This window comes from Erpetoichthys calabaricus, chromosome 2, assembly GCF_900747795.2.
Source record: "Erpetoichthys calabaricus chromosome 2, fErpCal1.3, whole genome shotgun sequence".
Taxonomy (NCBI): domain Eukaryota; kingdom Metazoa; phylum Chordata; class Cladistia; order Polypteriformes; family Polypteridae; genus Erpetoichthys; species Erpetoichthys calabaricus.
This window is the reverse complement of record NC_041395.2, coordinates 34713709-34739338: the sequence shown is the minus strand read 5'-3', so window position 1 is coordinate 34739338 and position 25630 is coordinate 34713709. Positions and strand designations below refer to the sequence as shown.

The 25630-nt window shown below is 36.9% G+C and overlaps 1 protein-coding gene across 7 annotated transcripts in view; it reads right to left on the bottom strand.

Annotated features, from left to right (window-relative positions):
• Window positions 1–18912, bottom strand: part of LOC114645747 (uncharacterized) — a 184943-nt gene extending 166031 nt beyond the window's left edge. For 2 of the 7 annotated variants that reach the window (XM_051923155.1, XM_051923157.1), the window contains exons 1-3: window positions 18701–18910; window positions 10213–11441; window positions 292–531 (exon numbers count right to left, since the gene is read on the bottom strand). In XM_051923155.1, coding sequence (XP_051779115.1) covers window positions 292–531; window positions 10213–11436 — 1464 coding nt within the window. In that variant the 5' untranslated portion in view covers window positions 11437–11441; window positions 18701–18910. Of the gene's footprint in view, window positions 1–291; window positions 532–10212; window positions 11442–18700 lie in introns of all 7 variants that reach the window. The other 5 variants (XM_051923154.1, XM_028793570.2, XM_051923158.1 and 2 more) reach the window with 4 other exon arrangements.
• Between the last annotated feature and the right edge of the window lie 6718 nt (window positions 18913–25630).

Below are 25630 nucleotides of genomic sequence, written 5' to 3'. Positions count from 1 at the left end.
TTTCTCTGCAGTTTTTGCATACTAATTAAACAGGAGTGGATATGCAGATTGAAAAGGTGTAATTGAAAATCTTTTTTTTCACTTTTTTTCATATTGATCCTTTAGATCAATTAATCCATTGTACAAACCTCACTTTTCAACATTCTGAGGAGCTACAGCACACATGCACTCAAACACCCAAACTCACTCCAGGACATTTAAAGAATTGCTAGTTTAGCTAGCATGTGTAACTTTAGGGTCTGAGAGAAAACTGAAGCTCTCAAAGAAAAGCTCACACAAATAATGTTATACCTCAGCAGGATCCTCCCAGTCATCTTGCACCTCAATAAGATACAGATATTCATATAACAGCCCAGAATCCCAACAGGTCACTGGAATAATCTCCCCATTTTGCAGTCTATCAGCCAGACAAGGAGACCGGATCTGCAAGAATTCTTCCAGATTGTAACTGGGCTTGTGAGCACATAGACAGGACAGCTCAATAGACTTAGTCTTTGAAGAAACAGTGACTGGAACAGCTAATGCTTGTACCTTATAATAAAAAAAAAGTAAATAATCAAATATTCATTTAGTGATGTCTTTGTTACAACCTAATACACAAATTCTAAATACATAATTTTGCACATAAATTGTCATTCAGCAAGCAAGTATTACTAATCCTTATTCATAATTGAAATCATGAATATGAATTGTGTTAGCAATTAGAATTGTACTATTCCATAAAATGATACATTTTTCGTATATATTTTTTATTAGGAATTCTTTCACAATACCAGTATATTTTCAGCTAATTGGATGAAGGTTGACCCATATAAACTCACTTAATAAAGTCTAGATTAGGTCTTAATGCATCCATATTGGTACATCTAAAGGTGCAACAAAGGAGAAGGAAATCTGACAAAGTATTTAAAAATCTCTAGGAGTGCAAAATATTTTCCACATCTGCAGTCTGTTCTTATAAAATGTCAAAATGTTGTATAATATTTTGTTGCAAGAAGGCTCTCCTTGTTCCTGGTTCAATCTGCCCTTCTTACCTTTCATTTTCCTTACAATTTCTACTTCATTGTAATGTATTTTTTAGTTAATTTTTACATATTGCTTTTCCCACTGACTGAACTTTTAATTATTTTTTAGATAATGCACTTCCTGTTGACTGGATCAGTCACACTATAGGGTGGTCCAGATCTAATTATGCAACTTTTAATGCAATGCAGGAAAACAATGCAAGACAAAAGAATTGTTCGAAATATCTTGTAATAAACGAACGCAGGGCAGGTGCTGCCATCTATCGGCAACAAAAATAATTTTTTGTGAATTCTCTATGTAATAAACTTAATAAGATAGCATAATGAAAACTGCATAATTAGATCTGGACCACCCTGTATTTGCTTGTATTATATTATTAACAAATTTCAAGGTTTTGTGTAATCAAATTCAAACAATTTATAGTAATAATAATAGATTAGTTTAGATAAATTTTATTAATCCCATGGGGAAATTCAGATGCATACAGCAGCAAAACATACAAAAAACATACAAAACAACAAAAACAACATTTATTTATATAGCACATTTTCATACAAAAAGTAGCTCAAAGTGCTTTACATAATGAAGAAAAGAAAAATAAAAGACAAAATAAGAAATTAAAATAAGGCAACATTAGTTAACATAGAAAAGGAGTAAGGTCTGATGGCCAGGGTGGACAGAAAAAACAAAAATAACTCCAGAAAGCTGGAGAAAAAAATAAAATATGTAGGGGTTCCAGGCCACGAGACCGACACAGGACACAGACTCACAGGACATATAATACAGCCAATCAAATCAATCGATTGATAAATAAATAAAAATAAACTTTACATGATGTAATGAATTGCCTAACTTATTTCATTATGCTTATCAAAAACAAATTCCAAGATAAAACCATATTATAATTAAGTAAATAAATATCTATAAAAAATTATACAATAAAACAAAAAGTAATTAATTGAGAAGGATAAAATCTATGACACAGAGAAAGTGACTCTGAAAAGATGACTTTGACCGAGGAACCACATAAGTAAAAGCTCGACCTCCATTGGAAGACAGGTAGACTGAAGAGACGACAAGAAGGGGAGAAGTAGAAGAGGGTAGTGAGTGGGCTGGTGTGTAATCTGTAAGAATATGTTTTAAATACAGTAAGTGGAAGCATTAACATGGAGTGCTTTGTAAGTGAGGACAAGAATCTTAACGTCACAATGGTACTTAAAAGTAAGTCCATGAAGACAGTATTGGATAGGTGTAATGTGACTGTGGGCCTTAGTTTGATTCAGTAAGCATGCAGCAGAATTTTAAACAAACTGCAGCTTGCATATAAGATTAGACAGGATACAAGACAATAAAGCATTACACTGTGATGATTGCTAGAATTAGTGCCTCAGTTGCAGAGCAGGACAGTAAGGGAAATGTTACGAAGGTGATAAATGGCAGCATGGGATGTAGCATTAATGTGAGATTGAAAAGACAGACAGTCTATCAAAAGATGGTTTGGCAGAAATATAAAGTTAGATGTAATCGGCAAAACAATTAAACTGAACACCATGATGATGTTTTATTTATGACGTATCTAACAATATGCAAAAATGCACAGTCTATATATGTCTATGCCTGTTGACTTGAATCCTCAGTTCTTAAGACTCATAGAAGTAATAATTCAAGTACATTCTTCAATCCCATCCATTTTTGTAGGGTTGACTGCTTCACCACATCTTCTTGATTTATGTGTATTTTTTCCCTTTTCTATCTCCATGATCCCATCTGAATCTTTCCTATCTGTACAATACAATACAATACAATTTGTTTTTTGTATAGCCCAAACTCACACAAGAAGTGCCACAATGGGCTTTAACAGGTCCTGCCTCTTGACAGCCCCCCAGCCTTGACTCTCAAAGAAGACAAAGAAAAACTCCCAAAAAAACCCCAGTAGGAAAAAAATGGAAGAAACCTTGGGAAAGGCAGTTCAAAAAGAGACCCCTTTCTAGGTAGGTTGGGCATGCGGTGGGTGTCAAAAAGAAGGGGGTCAATACAAAACAATACACAGAACAAATCCTCAATACAGTATAAAAATAAAAATTTTATAAGTACGGAGCAGAATTTAACCCTAATTTAACAGTAGATGTTATCTGTAGTCCATTACCTCCCAGCACAAGGGAGAAGGGAAGTATATGAAGGACCAGCACTGGACCTGATCAGTTTTTCACACCTTGCCCCCTTTGAAAACTTATCTGTCTATGGTTTGTCTGCCCTTGGGAAAGTTGTTCAGTTCAGTGTAGTTCGATAAAATACTTCAATCCTTAACACATATTTTTCAGATGTCATTGCACACTGGATAGATTCCTACAGATCAGTGGCTAGCAAATGTTATTTTAAAATAAATGTGGTAACTGAGCCAGCGAGCTTAATGTGTAAATTAATGGAAGCAATTATTAATGAAAGGGCTGAGATACACATGTCAAGAACTGGTGCCTTAGTGAATAGTCAATAAGATTAAGAGGGGGCAGGTCATGCATCACTAATGGGAGGAAACAACAAAAGCATATGTTCAGACAGGTGCAAATGGTGTTATTTACTGTATCTTGATTTTCCAAAAACTTTGACAATGTATAACTGTGATGAGACATGTTTGTGATGTTGCGCATTAAAAAATAAATATATGGAAGTCCTGAAACGTGCAGGCTCCAGTCTGGTGAAGGTATACATGGGAATGTGCATGCAATGTTCCAAGACTAATTGGGGTGCTTGGCTGATTGTGCATTCATGTGAAAATGCGAGCAGTTCAGTCAAGTGCCTGATTCACATCTTGGAGCGAGTGATTGCAGCACCTGCATCCGATTGGTGTATAAAAGTGAAACTAGGCAGGAAAACACAGAGAGGAGACAAAAGAAGAGAAAAAAGGAATGGTGAATAAGGAAAAGGGTGAGAGAGAGAGAGAGGGGGAGGCAGAATTGGAAGCTGTGCTGTTTGGGATGGAGGAAGGTGGTTAGTTGTGAGTCGCTAAGAGAGGAACATGTGACCAGCGCTCAACAGTGTCCGAAGAGGATTGCTCCTGATGAACACCTTACCGAGCTGGAGCAATCTATAAGCTTAGAGCAGGCTTCCTCTGGGGAATAGTGGCAAGAGCAGGAGTAGGAGCAGGGCTCATGGGGTCCCCCTGTGTAAGGCCGGGGAATGGCAGCAAAGGACATGAGCTGAGTTTTTGATGATTGACTGCACCTGTTGGCAGGCATCCCCATGTGCTGCAAGGCTCTTATGGGATAAGCAGAGGAAACATTGGATTTAGAGAGTTGCACTAGTGCTCATATTTGCAGAAAATGACCTGCCTGGAGTTTTAACCTCATTTTTATGAATTTATTTTGTTGTAATTTATTAGTACTTCTAACCTCCACTGTTCACCTTAATTTTATAGATTATTTAAGTAAAGCACTGTGCTTTCTGTGGACACAGATTGTTGGAAATAAACGCACTGCACATTTTTTTTATACCGCGTCTTGATGACTGTGTGTGTTTTCACATGCCTGGCTCATCCTCGGACATGTGATTGATGGATCCAGGCTCAAGCTGCCAAAGACTTTGGAGCTAACCCAGACAACAACATTCAAGACTACTAATCAAACCAAACCAAACCAAACCAAAAGTAGTAGAATTCCAAAGTGCAGTGTGTAAATGGGTGAGCATTTAAGTCAAACACAAAGTAAAGGCTTATTGTGCAAGGAACATTTTCTGAATTTAGTGATGTTAAAAATGACATCCATGAGTGCTATCTTACCCAAAATTTCAACAGGTTAACTTTTGTGTTCTACTGACTACTGACCACTGACACGGACCATGCATATTGATCCTCATGTAACCTCAACTGCACTGCCTTCATGTCTGATACTGCATTATTTTCAAAACATTGCCATTATGCTTCTCTAACTGGCATTTTCTGACATTAAACATTTAGCACACTGACATTTTCATAACTGATTGTCCACTTTACTTAATGTTACAGTGGAACTGAACATTTTACTAATTTCTCTTTTACAAAGAGTTTGTGGAAAACAAAGTTTTAGGCTTTTTCATACAATGTACATAATTATAGTGTGTGGAGAGTGTAATATACTTAAAGTGGAAGCTCGTCTATTTCTGAAAAACTTGTTCACTATTAATCAAAACCTGTAATGAAACATCCATCCATCCATCCATTATCCAACCTGCTATATCCTAACCACAGGGTCACGGGGGTCTGACGGAGCTAATCCCAGCCAACACAGGGAGCAAGGCAGGAAATAAACCCCGGGAAGGGCGCCAGCCCACTGCAGGTAATGAAACATTTATGAAATATTTCTGTACTCCTTTAATTTCAGTAAGACATGATTTAACATACAGCATATTGCAAGATTTGTTTTTTCTGTCTGGACCAAGTTGTATGGAGAAGGTTGATTAAGCACATCAACCCCACATAGAAGTGGGAAAAGATAAAGAGAAAGAAGAAGTCCAAACACATAGGAAGAAAATGAGCACTGGCAATTTCCATGCATAGTCCCTATTACCACTGTTATAATAATATGCGGACACACTCCAAATCATTGAGTCCAGGGGCCTCATGTATAAATAGTGCATACACACAAAAATGTTGCGTAAGCCCGTTTCCACGCTCAAATCATGATGTATAAAACCTAAACTTGGTGTAAAGCCACACACATTTTCACGCTAGCTCAAACCCTGGCATACACAAGTTCTCCGCTTGGTTTTGCAAACTGGCGGCACCCAATGTCAAAGCAGTACTACTATTCCAGTGTGGTTTCCCTTTCTTTTTTAGATCCACATCCCTGAAGTGGCTTTATAAATACAATGAAATTAACCGCATATTGTTTATTAGTTTAATGCATCTGATTGTAATTAACCTGTAACAATATAATGGTCCACAGAATGGTCAAACTATTCTAAATACCATAGCTGCTTTAGCGTTGTTACTCTCACTGCAACTTCTTTTTCTTCTTTCAGCTGCTCCCGTTAGAGGTTGCCACAGCGGATCATCTTTTTCCATACTACTCTCACTGCACCACTCAGAGTATTTATATCACTGTATCTGAGTGTGGAATCACGGATCTACAGCAGCTGATCGGAAAGAGAATTATCGGTATACAGCCTCAGCCATGCTGCCTAATTGATCTGCTCTCACACGGCAAACGCTTCAAAGCCTTTCCTGTACAGACCTCGTGGTTCAGAAACAGTTTCATCCCAAGAACTATAAACGCACTCAATCAGTCCATCAAGTGCTCCTTGTAGAACTGTTTGTACTTATTAGTACAATTACCTCACTGTAAACTTGCACTATAGTTATAACATTGCACAACCTGAGCCACTTTATAAGGCGCGTATTTACTGTACATATGATGACGATATCATTTTTAAGATGAAATGCAGCAAAATATGTTTATTATATTATACAGAAAAAACTTTAACTTCACTTAAATAATCTATATTGTTAATAATTAAACATGTAAGAACACAGTGTCGCTGCACTAGCAAGGATCTAGCGCTTCGTTCACTGATTGTTCTTGCCTTGCACTGTATTCTTTCTGGGGCTGGCGCGACACTGGATGGATAGATGGATAGAATAATTAAACATGTACTACGAAGATATTTCAGTGTTCCTTAAACATTTTGAAGAATCGGCGTTCTAAGCTTACGTAAGCTTACAGATGGCTTAACGTCTATTACAGAGCTGATTGTGTGGCGATTGGGTATTTGGAGAAAGAAAAGTAAGGACAGGAATTGGGGGTTAGTATGTTTGAAAGAGACAATAGTGCTGCAATAAAGTATTTCATTGAAGGTCGCGCATGGCACAGGAAGCATCTTGTGTGAGACATGAACAATCACTGCGCCACCATGTTCCCATGCTTAATAACATGCTTTAACTCCTATCATCACGAAAATAATATCACGTATACATGTCAGTATTTTAATTATTCAGAGAGCTGTAATATTACGAATGTAATGGATTCTGTGTCCTGTCGGTGGAAGAGAAAACCCAGAAGCATGTAGTTATTCACACACATAGAGCACATAGATGATCAAATACTAAACAAAGCATTTAACATGCTACTTTAGTTATGATGGCTTTTGAGAAACTAGTAAATTAAACGATTTTAAGATGAAGTTTATGATGTTCTACTATAATGACAAAATAAACTACATGATTAAAGTGGAAATTTCGAGATTAAAGTTGACATTTTGTGCTTTTTTCCCACTGTGTGTCTATTTTTTCTCTGTACCCTAATAAGCTTTCATATGACACTCAGACAGTGGACTACGACTCGCCTTTTCACGCCGACTTTGATATTTGACAACTTCTTTTTTTATTTCAGGCACTATGCGACTTTGTGAACTTAAGCTTTCGAGTTTTTCTGACACTCTATGTCACTCGATCAAATTCCTTTTGTTGTTTATACCACTGTTTAAACCAACAAATAGTATGTTTTTCCTTGCCTATACTTGGTATTCGCTGAAATTCTTCTATTTTCCTCCGTGCTTTTCCCATTGTCTTTTCACAGAAGGCTGAGCTTAAGAGCTATTTATATTGATTTGCATATTCAAAGAGGCGTAATTCTGGGAGGAGTTGGGGAGGGACAGCAGGTGCATGCATGTGCGTTACTTATCACGCTGACCGGAATTTATGTAGCAGAAGAACGTGGAAGATGGCGTTCACATAGATTTATGCATCTGGATTTTTTTGTGCTTACGAACATTTCATTTTTGTCCGTACGCCATGTTATAGTGTGAATTCTATGCACGGCGTTATGCATGAGGCCCCAGGTGTTTCAGTCACATCTGTGTTAACAGGTGCACAAAATTAAGAACATAGCATAGGGTGCAGTAATTTTGTTTTAGGACACATATGGTCGGATCAGAAATCCTCAGCACATTTAAGCACAGGCTGGACCTGGGGTTATCATAAATACCAGAGGAGTAGTTATTCATATATCAGCAACACCCAGATATTTGGACTCTATAATTGGAAAGGCTATCACCTCAAAAAAAGGAGAAACTGACAAGCATGGGGGAATTCATCTTCAGATTTTCATAACTGTGTTTACTGTTGATAATGAAAACTGCAAACACTGGGGAGGTTACCCTTTTGTCATATTGAGGAATTGGTGATCTGTAGCATCACAGAAACAACATAAAGCAAAAAGGAAGAGGGCTCCAGTTTACTTTTTCACCTTGTGGTAAAAATGGCCATGTTCACCAGTTACCAAAGTTGATTATTTATAGCTTTTTGAACCACCTGGCAATCAGAGTGCAAAAAAAGTTTTTCACTTCAATTCTGCTTGTGCATTGTGTTCTATCTGTGTTTACAGCTTTGGGTACTGATTACTAAACTATATTCATTAGACAAGTTAGTCACAGCTCATTATTCTTATCATATTTCAGATTTTTTTATCATTATTCATCTGTTCACCTATTTACGGTGAAGGGGATTTATTTTCATAATTTTAAACTCTGCAGTAGCCCATCATGAATGTCCATCACATAAAAAGAAATAAGATGGATTTATTAGATTAGGTATTTTAATATTATTAATGTTGTTTACTTTCAATGTTGACATTGACAAAAGTGTGAGTCCTTCAATTGGCAAACGTTACAGGGGTAAAACATAAGAATATGGCATTGACAAAGCCTAAAATAGACTCTGTGCTTGACCTTGATTCTCCTAGGCTCAATATGGGACATAGTGCTGAGAGGATTTAATTTACGGCACTACAGTCTTGTGGCGCGATTCCCCAAGGGCCATCTGGCTCGCAGGATCCTCATTACTGAGGAAAAGCAGCTGGACCAGGCCAAGGGGATGCCCATGCAACACCTGGCTGTAGTAGACAAATGGTCATTTCTGGAGGATGGGACTGAAAGATGTGTCTACCAGGGGGGTTGCCAACTGGGATCCCATGCTGTTTTGTTGTGTGCTGGGTGTGGCAAGGTGCCATATCAGTGCATGCTCCCAAACCTGACCTGAACTGACCTCTCCAATTATTCTGAGCATGAGACATGGACGCTATCCAGTGACCTGAGACGAAGACTGGACTCCTTTGGTACTGTGTCTCTTCGGAAAATCCTTGGATACCGTTGGTTTGACTTTGTGTCGAATGAGCGGTTGCTCATGGAGTCCCAAATGAGGCACATTACCTGCATTGTGAGGGAGCGTCAGTTACGGCCATGTGGCACGTTTCCCCGAGGGTGATCGGCTCATACGATCCTCATTGTTGGGGACCTAAGTGGCTGGACCAGGCCAAGGAGTCACCCACGTAACACCTGGCTGCGGCAGAGAGAGGGTCATTTCTGGAGGGTAGGACTGGACCGCATGTCTGCCTGGGGGGTTTCCAACAGGGATCCTGAGCTGTTTCAACGTGTAGTGGGTGCGGCAACGCACTGTACCAGTGCATGCTCCCCAACTTGACTTGACTTGATACCCTTGTGCAGATGTAGGTCATAGCACCATTTGTCTCTACTGAGGAACTCCCTCAGTTTGACACTTTCTCCTCCCAATTGCTACCCTCCCAGAGTCATCACTACTACAACATGACCCTGAGAAAAAGATTATTATTGTTAACAATAACTACCTCTAAAATGACTAAAAGCATTTTACTGAACAAAATTAAAATAATACTTAAAGCTGAGAGAAAACCAAAAGCTGAATTGAAATTAACATTGCATTCTCGAAAACTAACTGAAAAAAAAATTAAAATGACTAGAAATTAAAATCTGTTGCTTCTATTTCTAAATATAAACCAACTGCTAGTAGTCAACTACCATTCACTCAGTTATTCAAATACAGTTTTTTAATATATCCTATTTGTTGGAAAACTCCTAGCTGGTTTAATTTACTTACAGTATCTTATCAATCAACACCACAGAGTTTACAGTAGGTGAACTTGCTTCTCCAGTTTGTTATTTTGCACCTAGTGTATGTGCGTTCTTTTATAATGAGTCATATTTTGTAACAGCTGCCATTCAAAACTATTGAAGTTAAACAGAAACTACGACTTCCTTAATGTACACACACTTTGAAAACAGCAGAAGCATGTGTGACATATGAGTATAACTACATTGATCGTAGCACTTTAGAATGACAAATAATGGACGAATAACAACAGATCAATACAATTTACAGACGGGTAGCCATGAAACACTCACCTGATTTTCTTCTAAAGTTCCACCCACCAGCCGCACAGTGATATTCTGGGGAATCACAGGTATGATCTCTTGCATGCCATTTTGTTCACTGTTAGAGTAAGCCCAAACAATTTCCAGTTTTTTCTTCATGATATTGGCCCATTCAGTATCATTGGGGCAGACGATAAACACAGCCAGTGAGGAAACAAACAAATATGACTGAGCTTTGCAAAACCCTTCCAGTGCAGCTGCCACAGTTGCAGCTTGAATCGATGTGTTAAGGTCCTTATCCAGTGGGCAACATATTGACACCGATGTCTGACCTTGTGTCTTTACATACTCCAGGGCTTTGATGACCGCAGCCTCCAGAACTTCAGTGTGCTTTTTCTTGTTGAACTTGCACTGCCAATGAAGTCTGATTACTTTTTGTAGTTTTCCAAGTTCAGATAATCCTTCATTTACTGTAAGAGTAATCTCACTCAATTCACCAACAACTGTTTCTTGGTTCGTCCCGTCAAAGAGTATTTCATGACTGCTGCTTTGGACTATAAGTGATTCTGAACCAAGATGGATATTCTCACGGCCACTGCAAATAACAACTTTAAAATGCTTAAATGGCTCTATGCTTATGTTTAGCCCTGAGTTTTTACTCTGTGAATGTGTAGAACATTTACTGATGACTCTTTGTATCTCTGTTGTAGCTCTCTGTACATTTGCTTTAGTTCCAGTTATTTCAACCCTTGAATCACAAACTTTATATTTCATACTTAATCCTTCATCTAATACCTTAGGTTTGGAAAGATCAGACGTTTGTAGGAAAAAACTCAGAAACTCCTTTTCTCTTTTCCCAAATGACACTGACTCGCTTGCAGTATTTTGAGCCTTTAAAAAGTTCAATATTTTCTGACACACTGGATTAATTTCATCCTTAAAGCCCACAACCACCACTTTAAACTCACCAGAATCTCCCAGCTGCAGGTCAAAAATCTGAACTTTTTTCTTTACACATTTCATTAACAACATCTCTTTGAAAAACAGCCAGTCCCAGGACCGCCATATTTCAGGTGGTATTATAAAGCTTTCCTCAGAAATGAACTCATGAAAGAGATGTGCAAATTCAGTCAGATCACTTGGCATCGCTTTGGATTCTACTGCAAAAATGTGCACTTTATCCTGTATGTCTCCAGGATCCAAGTCTTCAAGGAATCTCTTCTGGTAAACTGATATTCTATCAACAGAACCCATTTAAACTGCAATAAAAATAGCACAGATATTAATAATCAATAGTTCAATTAAAGGCAGAGCACATTTTTAAATTAAAAAATTCATTAGCATTACTTGACACTAAGATGTTATGGCCTCAAGGCCGCACAAAACCTGACTATAAACCACAAGGTTGAAGCTTTACAGTAATCTGTAACACTAACATACTGCATGGCGTTCAGCAAGTCACTTAGAATGTAAAACTGTGCATTGTTACTAGATTAACAGATATAAATGATATGTGTTACAAATAATAATAATAATGATAATGATAATTCCTTACATTTATATAGAGGTGTTCTCAATACTCAAAGCACTTTAGGGGATCCACTTCAATCACCACCAATGTGTAGCACCCACCTGGATGATGCGATGGCAGCCATTATTGTGCCAGTACGCTCACCACACATTAGCTATTAGATGGTGAAGTGGTGAGAGACAGCCAATTAGAGACCAGGGATGATTAGGGGATGAGAATGACTAGGTCTTGGAGGGCAAGTTACCGAGGACTTTGGGATAAACCCTGCTCTTTTTGAAAGATGCCCAGGGATCTTTAATGACCACAGAGAGTCAGGACCCCGGTTTTACGTCTCATCTGAAGAACAGTATAATTTCTACAGCACAGAGTCCCTGTCACTGCACTGGGGAATTTGGATCCACATACAGACCACAGAGTAAGCACCCCCTACTGGTCTCACCAAATGGTCAGCTCAGTAAAACACTACCGCAGACTCCTTATCCACAACATCTCAATCCCAACCTTAACAATGCATATAGCCAAAGTAAGTTAGTTTTATCTCTGCCAGATAAATGCAACTTTCTAATGTGACGTTTTCAACTTTCAGTAATCTAGAATGTTCCAAATGTCCTTGAGGACAATTGTCAAACAAAATAATAATTTATATTTCAGCAAACTGTCTGCTCCTGCTCCTCATCTTGACCCACTTCAGTTTGCATATACTGTAAATAGATCTGTGGATCATACCTTAAACATGGGCCTTCACTTTGTGCTAGAGTATCTGGACTGTACAAGAACTTACACCAGAATGCTGCTTGTAGACTTTAGTTCAGCATTTAACACCATTGTCCCTGAACTGTTGCTGACTAAATTTCTACCAACTGAACTGAATGCTTCAATCTGTAAATAGATATGCATTTTTCTGACAAACATGAAACACTATGTTCAGATGGGCTCACACCTCTCAAACAGTCTCCATATTAGCACAGGTGCCCCTAAGGATTTGTATACCTCCCCACTCATTGCCTTGTACACCAACGATTGTTGATCTACTGACTCTTCAGTAAAAATCATCAGACAGTGATTAGGCTTGCTACTAATGGTAATGAAACAGCATATCAAAAGTGTGTTTTAGTGTGCTGTCAATAGCTTGGTACTCAATACCACCAAGACAGTGGAAATTGTCACTGACTTTAGCAAACAACAGTCACAACCTCTCCCATTAGAAATGAACGATTCTATGTTCAATGTGGTGGAAATCTTCACATTTTTGGGCACAACTATTACAAATACTTTCAGCTATGATAATAATACCACTTCCATTGCTAAGAAGGCTCAGCAACAAATATTTGTTTTATGCCAATATTTAAAGAAATTAAATATTTCCCAGCCCACTCTAAAATAATCCTACAAAGCCATAACTGAAAGTGTAATCACATTCTCCATGATAATCTGGTTTGGTTCAACAGTGGTCTGCTCCAAAAAGAAAGGACAGCCCCTTGTGAGGTTTGCTGAGAAAATAAGTTGCTGTGCTCCTCCATCTGCTGTAGGCCTATATTTATCTAGTGTCATAAAACCCTCTCACCCAGGTCATCACTTGTTGCAAAAACTCCTGTCTGGTAAACACTTTAGATTAATTAAAACTAAAACTAATAGACCTCTAAATTGTTTCTTGCCCAGAGCCATAGCCCTTGCAAGCCATACACACTGCACACAGACATGCTTTTATTTGCACATAAAATTTGCACATCTCCTTCAAAATTTAGCTATTCTGTAACTGTTTATAATGTATGTCATTTAACTTATGTTAGTTGTATGTCATGTTGTGTTATGTTATAAACAGCTCCAAAGCGTCCAAGTTAAATTCCTGCATATCAAGTACTGGTGAATTAAAGGGATTCTGACCAGTTGGTGCACATATCACTTTCCCACCCAGGTACTAACTTAAACTTCTAAAATAAGCAGATTTTTAAGACTCTTAGTAAAGCAATGTAAAACACCATGCCTTTTTTGCATACAGTTCCCACTTTATAATGCCAGAGGCTATCTTTGAAACTGACTTGCTGAATGTAAGTTACTGTTATGGAAAGGCAACAATGACGTTGCTGTAGGAACAACAGAAACCTGAGGACGTCAAATGTGCTATCTAAAATTCTCTGTTTATTAAAGTATTTAGAAGTTTTATATTTCTATTATTTTTGACATTTACTGTACACTGAAAAAAATGACATGTCAGATTAAAATAAAAAAAATGTACATTGATTACATATAATAAAATTGTTTTTGTCAAAAATAATTTAATTATGCTTAATGTACTAAATTAATATATCCTGAAACAACCTGATACGTCCTGATATTTTTATATAAAATGAATTAACTTTTTCATTCTCCATTAAATTAATTATATTATGTTAAATGAACATGTCAATAATATTTCATAATATTTTAGCAATTGTTTTATAAACATTTTAAAAATGTACCTCACCAAGTTACTTAGCTATAAACTTTGTAGGTTGTCAATTATACTTGTTCCAGTATCATTTTATAGTTCATGTTCAAAGTTATTATTAAGAAATTAACAGGTTTGCTTATACCAAAACTACTTTTATTTGGTAAAAAACGATATAAACCAACAACAATACAAAAGATTAGTATTCAAAAGCTGAAATGTACAGTACAACAGTTGTACAAGAACACTGCTTCTTTGGCTGTGCCAGAATGCCATGACCAATGTATAACTAAATATGAACACAAAATGCACCTTGGATAGAGTGTTAAATTCTAAAATACATTTATTTATATTTATGTAACTGTGTATATTACAGAAGAAATGTTAAATATTAGTAAAATACTGTATAAAGTGCAAAAATTGGGGCTGGGCACCTTCTTTCACAAAATATATATATTTTTATATTTTCAAACGAGCAAATTTGGCAGCTGCATTGTATTGTATTTGGGTGTATTATTTATTTGTGTGTATTAATAGTATTTATCTGGTTGAGCAATGTTATGATTATATAATGAACAGCAATGCTGAAAGTAGTTGACCCGTAATGAAAGTCAGAACTTTTTTTTCTTTTTTTCAAGTACGTAAACGTACTAAGCTAGGAAATCGAGACAACTTAATAGAACATTTACTGACTTGTGTTACGGTAGTTAGTAAGCATAGTCTGATAAAGCATTAAAAGAGCATACAAGTAAAAACGCAAAACAGGGTAACGTTAGTCTGTGTGATTAAGTGTTTTAAATGAATATCTGAATATTTCTCGTGTGTGTGTGTGTGTTTTTTTTTTTTACTTTTATTTTACTAACCTTTTGCTCTTAACTGGCGACAATAACTCAAAACGCACAATCTGTTGCTTCTTTGAAAGTCACGTGACTTCACCGCTAAGTGATCCAACCTCCGCTGATGGTGAATCCGCTTGGTGCGTATTAATTTCCTGTGAGGACTAAATAGAACTATTTTTGACTTCTACCTAAATGACTGATGTTAGTATGTTGCACATCCCACAAGATTCAGTAAATTAAAAATGATCGAGTTATGTTCAAAAATGGAACATAAACAAACAATACATGTAATATAAAGTAAATACATTTTTGTAAATATAACAACCTGTCATTTCCCTTTTTTTTCAGTGGACACTTCTTAATGTTTGGGACATATTTCCTTAATTTACCCCTCTGCTCCACAGTTTAAAACGACATGATTAAAGATGCACTTATGAAGCAATGAAACATACCTGAGAAATCACAAACACCTGTGACGCCAATTGTTCCAAATACTATTGTGCTCTAACATGGGGAGGGAGCAGGTGGGTACTGTCATTCCTACATGGTGTGACTGATATGTATGTCATTTTTCTTTTTTTTTTGTTCGCCTCATACAATTTCTTGTATTAGGAATTTGTTAGTTTTCACATACCCCTTGGGGTCAGAGCGCAGGGTCAGCCATTGTACAGCGCCCCTGGAGCAATTACAGGGTAAGGGTCTTGCTCAAGGGCCCAGCAGAGTAGGATCTCTTTTGGCAGTGACAGGGATTCGAACTGGCAACCTTCTGGATACCAGCACAGATCCTTAGCCTCAGAGCCATCACTCCGCCCTAAATGTGCACTTTAAACATGTCAGAATTGTTTGATTTATAATTTTAAACTGTGAAACATGTGTCTTTGTTCCAAACATTATGGAGGACACTGAATTACATTTATTCCCAGGTTCATTTTGTAATGGGTGTTTATCTGATAACAGTCTGTTTAGTAAATCTGAGAAACACGAGGACACTGGCCAATGGTTGCTCAACACTGTTGTTAGGCCAAACTGATAACTTATGTATTTCAGCTAATTTTACGCTAGCAACATTGTCTCACAGGTTTGAGGACATTCATGAATTGAACTAGGAATGAATGGTAAATTCCAGTTCAATTAAATTTTAGTTCAATATCTATCTTTGGTAAAGAAAATAAACTCAAATTTAAATTGCTCTTTCAAATGCATCTGAATGTTACAGCCATTCAAACACTTTTCTAACTTGTTTCTGTTACTCGTATGTTTTGTGAAACTGATTGGTGTTTAAAGGGCAGTATAATGTTAAAAATATTTATTTTCTTTTTCTAAGCAGGTGCAAGAATAGGCAGGAACTGCAAAATAAACAGAAATCACATACAAGGGAAAGTCAAATGATTTATTCCTATCCTCCACTACACTACAAACAATGCAAGCCAGAGGAGGGGATTCTGTCCTTGAAATTATTCCTAATTGTGTTTATAAGAATTACTTATGAACTCTTTGAAATCACTTGAGGTATTTCTTTGTCAGGTAACTGCTACCAGTACATGAAAATCCCCACAATATGATATACCATTCGACTTACCTTGATGTCCAGTTATACAAAACATTGGGGACTGGGGTGCCCCCTTATTTTTGGCCCTCTGGACCCAGGAAACACTCATTTTGGGGCATTTTTGGACCATATTTTGTGCAAGAAATGACACCATTATGTTAACGAGTAAACCAATAAATGTTTTTAGTAAAAATGATCAGAAGGACTTGGAGCTGTGCATGCCACATCAACCAACTCCAGATGCTCACCCCCTAATGGAATACAAGGGGTCAAAGTTACTCCTTTTCACAAAATTTTTAAAAATATGGTTTGGTAATATAGGCATATGGAGTGTCATTTTTATGCTATTTCACGGTTGCTGATCATGAATATGATTGTCTGATACTCTACCAATGGTCCTAGTCCTGTAAGTGCCACTCCCAGAAGGTTCAAAATGACAAATATAAGCATGTGGGGTACTGTTTTAGACTCGATGATTACAAACCTGCTGTTATTTTTTATTTATGATCCTTTACTAGGGTTGTAGCTCTCTATGGACCTGTATCAGAGACTGAAAAATGACAAATTTCTATTCCAATCCAGACTATTCAGATTTTAAACATTTAAATTAAGGCACACACTTTAATATTTCAATTATCTGATGCATCTTACACTTTGTTGCCAAAAAGGGGGGTGGGGGGGTACGGGTTGTGGTTTTACTCATGTTGCACAAACCACATACTGTATCAGTTATCCAGTTGTATGCTCACAACATTGACAAAATGATGTTAAATAAATCAAAAATCAGGGCAGCGCAAACACAGGAATCACATTTCAAAGGGATTGAGCTCTTGAACTGAAGACCTGCCTCTCTGCTTCATTCATTCTTCATGAGACCGTTCTACAGTTCAATTCCCCAAGACCCTGTAATGGAAAACGCTAGTGCAGAAAATGGACAATTGATTCATTCATCCATTACTGACATGCATTCTTTTTTTTGCTTGAAATAAGGAACTAGAGGAGGGCATGAATGGAAATCCAATTGATTTATGGAAATGTGTTCTGCATAATTGCTGAGGATGTTGTTTTCGTAATATTTTACAGCAGGAAATAAAATATGAAATAACCCACAAAACCAACAGCATACTATTTTCAGGGATGCCTAACGATTTGTATTATATATTAATTATATATTAATTTAAAACTTATTATCAGGCCAACGCCATTTTTAGAATTTTATTGCAATGACTACAGCACTGATGCCAATCATTCTGTTTCTCCAAATACAGTATCCCTCAGTCACACATCCTGCAAAAATGAACGAAGATTTGGCATTAATCGAATTGCAGTTTTGATCTGGGCTATTTGTAGTTAAAACTCCAATAAACAAAGCGCCCGTTCATTCAAAGGCACAAACACACTCGTTCTCGCATTAGTTCTTATTAGGCATAATCTGAATTCATTGAAAAATGTTTGCACAAAACGTCTGTTGAGGAAACACACTGCAAAACACGGAGAACACGAGGTCTGTACGTAGATAACATTTGGTATCCAAGCTTATTAAAATATCAAATATCGCAAATTGAATATAACAATTAAGAGGCTCAAGCCGAAGATAAATAAAAACATTTCTATTATTGTACGCATCCAGTGGTATACGGATGCTCCATTAAAAAAAAAGTCTTACCTTTCCTAATGTACGGCACCTAAAAGTTCAAGCCAGAATTACTTTTTACAATAATAAAAAAAAAAATTACACTTTGGTACTGGCAAATGGATATCTTGGGATTTTTTCTCAATGCAAGTTAAAAAAATGAAAACTTTTAATATTTTCCTTTCACCGTCCTCAACGCTGCAGTAATAAGAAGTGCGCTCCTGTCTTACACAATCACACGGTCGCCAAACAGATGGCGGCTCTATGAGACCGCACAGGTAAAAGTAAACAAATAAAGCGAATGTGACGTACTACAAGGTGTTACTCTGCGAAAATTCAACGAAAGGATCTGCGTTTTTCTGTCATCTTAACATGGATTTTTCCGCGTTGGTATTATGTCATATCTTTACTGTTTAATTCTGTTTGTCATTAGTCTGTTTTTTTTTTTAACTACTGGCGTTTTCATTTTTTATAAAACAGATTTAACTATTGAAAATACCAGATTGATATTAGGATACACATATTTTTTAATAGTTACCTTAGCAGAGGAAGCTTGGGCTCTTCGCACTCTTGATATTCACCTAGTAGCCTATATACTGTTATTTATAATAAGAGAGATAAAACTCTTGTCCCCATGAACTTTCCAGGGTCATTCAGGCTTTTTAGCGAAACCAGTCTGTGCGTTTCAGTTTCGTTTCTCTGCGCAGACCTTTTAATTCAGACAGCCATGACGGGTACCGCCTTCGGGATCTTAATTCATCTTTCATGCTTCTTATACGGAGAGACGACTTAAATATTTGGATGTGTCTTTATGAATACAACGATCTGAATCACTTAGAATAAGGTTAACTGAAAGTGAGAGGTTCTTTTTTTTCCTTTACTTTCTTATTCCAATGCACGGTGGAGTCGGAGCTCATAACCCGGATGGATCGGATGAAAGGTGTGACCCTACAGTGCATCCACTGACGACGGCTCATTCTGCATCCACACCCACTCCTACGGGCTAATTTAAAGTCGGTAATTAAAATGTATCATCCTTATTTTTGTTATGGATGTTCCACCTTTTTCAATTAATATTTTAAACTCTAACGTTATTTATCTTTTTTTAACGAGACACCTGCTATACGTTTAACTTAATGCTCTGCTTGTACGCTGATGCAGTTCTCATAGTGAAAATCAAGGCACCGCCTCTCCGCAACAAGGACTTGTCAAAATAAGTACATTTGGTATTTACAGGGTTTTAAATACTGCATTTTCGTGAAGCATATTACCGCCTTTTAAAAAGTACAAAATAATATATTTTTAAACTGAATATTTCTATAACACTTGTTTTACACCAAAATGTCAGCATTATAAGCAGTAAACACCTGATTTCTTTCTTTCCACACACTAAGATCAATTTCGCATCACCAATTCATTGTATGCATCTGAACTGTGGGAGGACCCAAGAGAAACCCATGCAGACAAGGGGAGAACGTGCAACCTCCAAGCAGGAAGAACCTGGGACACAAACCCTGGTCTCCTCACTGGGAGAACCATCTATATCAGGTTTCATCAATAGTGACTAATAGATAAAAACAGATTTGTGAAATACCGTTGGCTTCCTGATATTAAAGGGACTCTTGCTGCTCACAATAAAACAAGCTAAGGTGTTTATGGGGCAGAGTTAGTTGTCCTCATTGAAGGTCTTCTCAGAACTGTGGAGGAAAAAAGAGCCGATACAATATAGTGACAGCGTCCCAGTTCATCCCAGAGTGGTGTCACATACTTATGATAAGCCTGGAAGGTGATTCTCTGATGTGTATGCATGACATCTGCTACAAGTAGCCAATGAAATATTACAGATTTCTGTTTTGTTCATAACGTCACATATTAGGAACCTTTTCAAAGATCAAAGAACCAACTTCATATGCAAAGAATCCCTCACAGAATAAAATAGTTTTTTGTCAAGCAATAGCTCTATATGAGGAATCACACAACCTAGTAAGGTGACATTACAGAACAAACATTTTTAAGAGAGTACCTTCCAAATCACATCCTCACAATCTTTCATATTATTAAAACAATTCCTTATGTTATTCATGCGAGGGACGTTCAAAAAGTTTCAGCACTTTTTAAACTCTATTTAAAGAATTTCAAAAACAAATTACATCACTTTTTTACATAGTCACCTTCGTTTTGCGAACTTCACCAACTTTTTAATACTACTCGTCCCGCCATTACCATTTCCAATGAAAACATGAAAGTGTTGGAACTTTTTGAACATTCCTCGTATATTCAATTCAGGCTAAAAATATATGAAAGAACAGAACTGAAAAGAAATCTTCTACCAAAATTTTATATTTGAATCACTTGCTTTCTTTTTAAAAGCAAGAATATTATTATAGTAGTAAAGTAGTAGTAATTGTTTTTATTATTAAATATTATCAACTGATTTATTTAGCTACATTTTCTGCATTAATTGTTACATGAAATATTTCTTAATAATTATTTAAAGTGTAAACAGAAGTTGCTTATCAATGAAAAATACACAGTGAACTCTTATCAAAAAGCCTTAATGTGAAATTTGGGCAATGACCTTAGCATTCAAAAATTATAAAAAAATTAAATCTATTCAGTCTTTAATGTAATAGCTGTTTTTTTCTACAGAGTGATCAAAAAATAGCAATTAATATACAAAGATGCATTAACTATCTATCTATGTACTGACCATGTTTAAAGTAAATATTAACGTTTACTTTATATTGAAGTCAGTTTACATTTTTAAACAGGCGTAGTGGTTAAGGTTTTGGACTTCAAACCCTGACTTGTGGATTCAATTCCCTCTACTGACACTGTGTGACCACGAGTAAGTCCTTGACCTTCCTCTGCTCTAATTGGAAACAACAAAAAGAAATGTAATCAATTGTATCATAAATGTTGTACGTCACTTTGGATAATGGCCTCAGCCAAATAAGTAAAAGTAGTGTGTGGACTTTTTTGCAGTACTTTATGACATTAAACATTAAACTTCAGGCCTTCCTACATGGATCCCTGAACAGGCTTGTCAGGCACAGGCCCAGGGACCCAAAGGTCAGGTTGGCCCTCCTGAATATTAAACTAAAGGAGTCACAGAAGCTGAACCTAGGTGCCATGGTAAAGACATTACACACACCCCCCAACCCCCAAAGTACTTGTGTTTTCTACAGTATTTGGACCTGGTGATGGGTGCTAGCCAACATCACTTGGTTGAGTTTGTTAATTAAACAGAGATAATGTTGATGGCTGTAAGGAGCTCTACAAACTCAGTGAGGACACGTCACTACCAGCTGCAGTGCTGGATGTTTAGAGCACAGCTTGTGAACGTTAGCCGCTGCAGATCTGTATGTTGGATGTCAGTATATTTCAGTGCTGCACTATCCGTGTAACTTTAGTGTGAACACTCAGTTGAAGTTAACTAGTAAATGTGATTTTGTGAAGGAAAGCAATCAGAAGATGATCACATTATTTATCAATGTGTGTTATTGTGGGTCAAAGAGTTCTACTGTATGTGTGCTTTACTATTGAATGCTAAGCATGTGTAGGCTATTGTTTTTCCAAAATTGCCAGTTATTCACGTAAAGCATGCTAATCCCAATGCAAATTATTGTTGTGTAAATTATGTTGTATCTGCTCAGCTAGCATAATTATGATATTAAATTGTGTTTAATGTCCCTTAAGTGCAAATAAGCATTGGCATTTATATGATCAATATGTTTTTATTCAGCTTGTTTGCAGGTTCATTCTGGATGGCTACAGTGATTGGGAAGTGGAGCCCAATGTCTTGTTATTGAAGTGATGGAGTATTGACTGTGAAGAACTGTTGCTGGGCTCAGGTTTAGCTCTTACCCTGCTCACTGTCTGTGTGAAGTTTGCATGTTCTTCTTCTGCCCCCAGGATTTGTTTGGGGTGTATAAAATGTCTGTGGAGAAGTTAAATAGAGACCTTCTTCTATAAAAACTTCAACAAGTCATGAATAATCTCATTTTTCCATCCATCCATTTTCCAACCCGCTGAATCCGAACATAGGGTCACGGGGGTCTGCTGGAGCCAATCCCAGCCAACACAGGGCACAAGGCAGGAACCAATCCAGGTCAGGGTGCCAACCCACCGCAGGACACACACAAACACACCCACACACCAAGCACACACTAGGGCCAATTTAGAATCGCCAATCCACCTAACCAGCATGTCTTTGGACTGTGGGAGGAAACCGGAGTGCCTGGATGAAACCCACGCAGACACGGGGAGAACATGCAAACTCCACGCAGGGAGGACCCGGGAAGCAAACCCGGGTCCCCAGGACTCCCAACTGCGAGGCAGCAGCGCTACCCACTGCGCCACCGTGCCGCCCCTCATTTTTCCTCTAGTGTTTAAGTTCGTTTTCAGTAGTTACGCTAGTGTTGTTATGCGCCAACTTGGGTTTATGAGTATTTTAAATTTTATTGTTGTTTTTGTTAGATGAAAGTTATTATTTTCCATGTCTTTTGTGATTACTGTTGATTTTTCTTTTTTTTTGTGTGTGATATGGTACAATGTCTTTAAATGTGTATTTACTCCTTCTTTTCTGTAGATGATATAAGAAGAGGTAACTATTTAGGGCCCAGAGATGAGGAGCTCAAGCAGGGGTGCTTTGAATTGTTTTGTTTTTTTTTGAGAATTGTGATTTTTGTTTTGTTATTCTGTTTTTTCGATTATTTCTACTTTTCCCTTGGATCCTTTTCTTATGATAAGTGTAATGAAACCTGGTAGAATTGATCACCTTTTAGACAACTCCTTTCCATTTGTTTGAACAATTTGTTATATTTTTTTCTTTTTAGAAAATAAGTCTTCATTTATGAAGAATCCTCTTTACCTTTTGCTTATAAGTCAGTGTTTTGATGGTTTCTCTTCCTTGTTGGGTAGTTTTAATGTTTCTTGAGACTCTTTTCATATTATTTGAACTTCATAAGCCAGTTTCTAATTCTTGGGCTTGTTAGGTTGGACACTAGCAAGAAGTACTTGGGGACTGGCTGTATCTGTGGTGAGACACTTCTGGTCTGGTCAGTAAATGTCCTGACTTGCTTTTATGCATTTTTTAGGAGTCCTCAAAACTCTTTTGCTATGTTTGAGACTCCACTTCACAATAAGTGTTAGCCTCCAGCAATTTACTCTACAATAAAGTAGCACAAATAAAGCAATTATTTGCATTTTCACCAGGGTCAGATTAAGACTTTTAGATGTCCTACACACTTAAAAGGCTTTGGTGTCCCATATATATCTAATTCAAAATATAATTAATAATTAAACTGTAAAATAAAATTGCATTTTTTGAAATGAAACAAAACTTACTGCTAGAATGAAAATGATGTTTATTTTGAAGTTTTGCACCATATGGTCCATCCCACCCCTTTCGCTTGATCCCCTAAGCTTGAACTTGTTTTGCTTAATGGCTACTCCAGCCCTGATTTTCATCAATTAGGCTATTCTGTGATTAAGTGTGAGTTTTTTTTTTGTTAAATTTAATTGCATGTGACAATGTGAATTTCTAAATGAAAGTAACATTGATTTTGATTTCCTCAAACTTTCAAGATATGATTTTCACGTTAGTATAATTTACTACTCAAAATTGACCTTCTATGACTGATAATGGATGTGTAATGAACTAGCATCATATTCAGGGTTTATTCTTATTTTCAGACTGATGCTGCCTAGATAGACCGTGCCATCCTGTGACCAAGTAATGGATTCAAAGTAACAGATTAGTGAAAAGATATATGTGCAGCACTGGGTATACTGTATAGGCTAAGGCAATGTACTTTAGAAAAGGCTGCTAGTTCAGCCCTCACATTCCACTCACTGAACCACTATGGCGATAAGCAAATCACTAAACAGGCCTGGGTTTCAAACAACAACAAAAAGGTATGTAAATACTTGTAGTGTATGTTCATCTTCCTGTTGTCATGAACTTTTGAAGTTACAGATCATGTTACTGTGGAGGACAGTGAAATGACACTCGATGGCATAATTCAGCCACGGTTTTATTCCTAGCTCAGATGTGTTTTCAATGAATTTATTTTTTAGTCGTCTCTTACATATTATTTTGTAAATGTAAATAAACGAAATGTTAAGGGTTGCCATTTAAACTGCGCTGAATGTTGCTAAACCATCCAAAACATGTTTTTTCCATCTTAAAACTGCTGGAAAATTAAGATGTTTTCTAAATATGCAGGATACTAAGAAATTAATTTGTGCATTTATTTCTAGTAGGATTGACTACTGCAATGAGATGAACACGGACTGCTCAAATCATTCTTTGTTCAGCTTTCACTTAATTCAAAATACTGCTGCAAGAATTATTGCAAGAATAAGAAAATATGAACATGTAAGTCTGTTTCTTAATTCTTTATACTGGCCCCCAGTTAAGTTTAGGTCAGATTTCAAAATCCACCGCTTAACATTTAAAGTCTTAAATGGCCAAAGTCCAGCATATTTATCCAAACTTATCATAACATACAGGCCATAGTGTGCATAAGATCTCAAGATTCTGGCGTGCTAATGATTCCAAGGGTTGATATAATGACAGGGGGAGGTCGGGCTTTTAGTTACAGGCATTTAGTTATGCCTGCTAGTATAAGAGGTGTTTCTAAATCCAGGCTGAAGACACAGTACTTCATCTTATCATACCCTGACTAGAGCTACTGGTTAAATGTGCATACTGTGCCTCTTTTCTTAGTCATTACTACTAAAATACAAGTAAAACAATATTTATAAACTAACCCTCCCCTATTCTGTTTCTCCTCTCAGTATCCCCACATTGTTTGCCTGCCTTTGGAAAAGTCATCTACAGGACTCTGACTGTGTCTGGCTTGTCTGACTCCTTTTCTATAATCTGGGTAGGATTCTACAATTAGCTGTTGGACAGATATTGTTATATTTCATTTATGTTAATTAGTTTCTACTTTGTTTTTTGATGTATTTGAAGAAATCTTTATCCTTATATGTGATGCTTCTGTATTTAGTGAGTGGTGTAATCTATTCTTTCATTTTGACTTGTAGTTTGTACTGAATCTCTGAGGTGGCAATGATAGATTGGTTATCTAGCTCTGTGAAGAATATTACTTGTTCTTTTTTCTGTTTTGTGTATTGTATTTATCCCATTTTGTTTCACATCCACTGCATACCTAACATAACTGGAAGGGAGTCTCTCTCTGAATTGCCTTTCTCAAGATTTCTTCCATTTTTTTGCAGGGCCACCAAATGGATTTAAGGAACTGCTCCCACTGATATTTAAGAAAAAGTAGCTGATGAAATGGTTGCTTCAACATATCTGTTTTCCTTTGTTTTGGTTGGTGCATTTTTCTGGATTTTGGTTCTCTCATTCTGCCCCTTGGTTTTATGATTTAGAGTCCAGAACATAGCAAAATGGGCGTGAGGCTTTGTAAAATGACCAAAAAGGCACAGCCTTAAC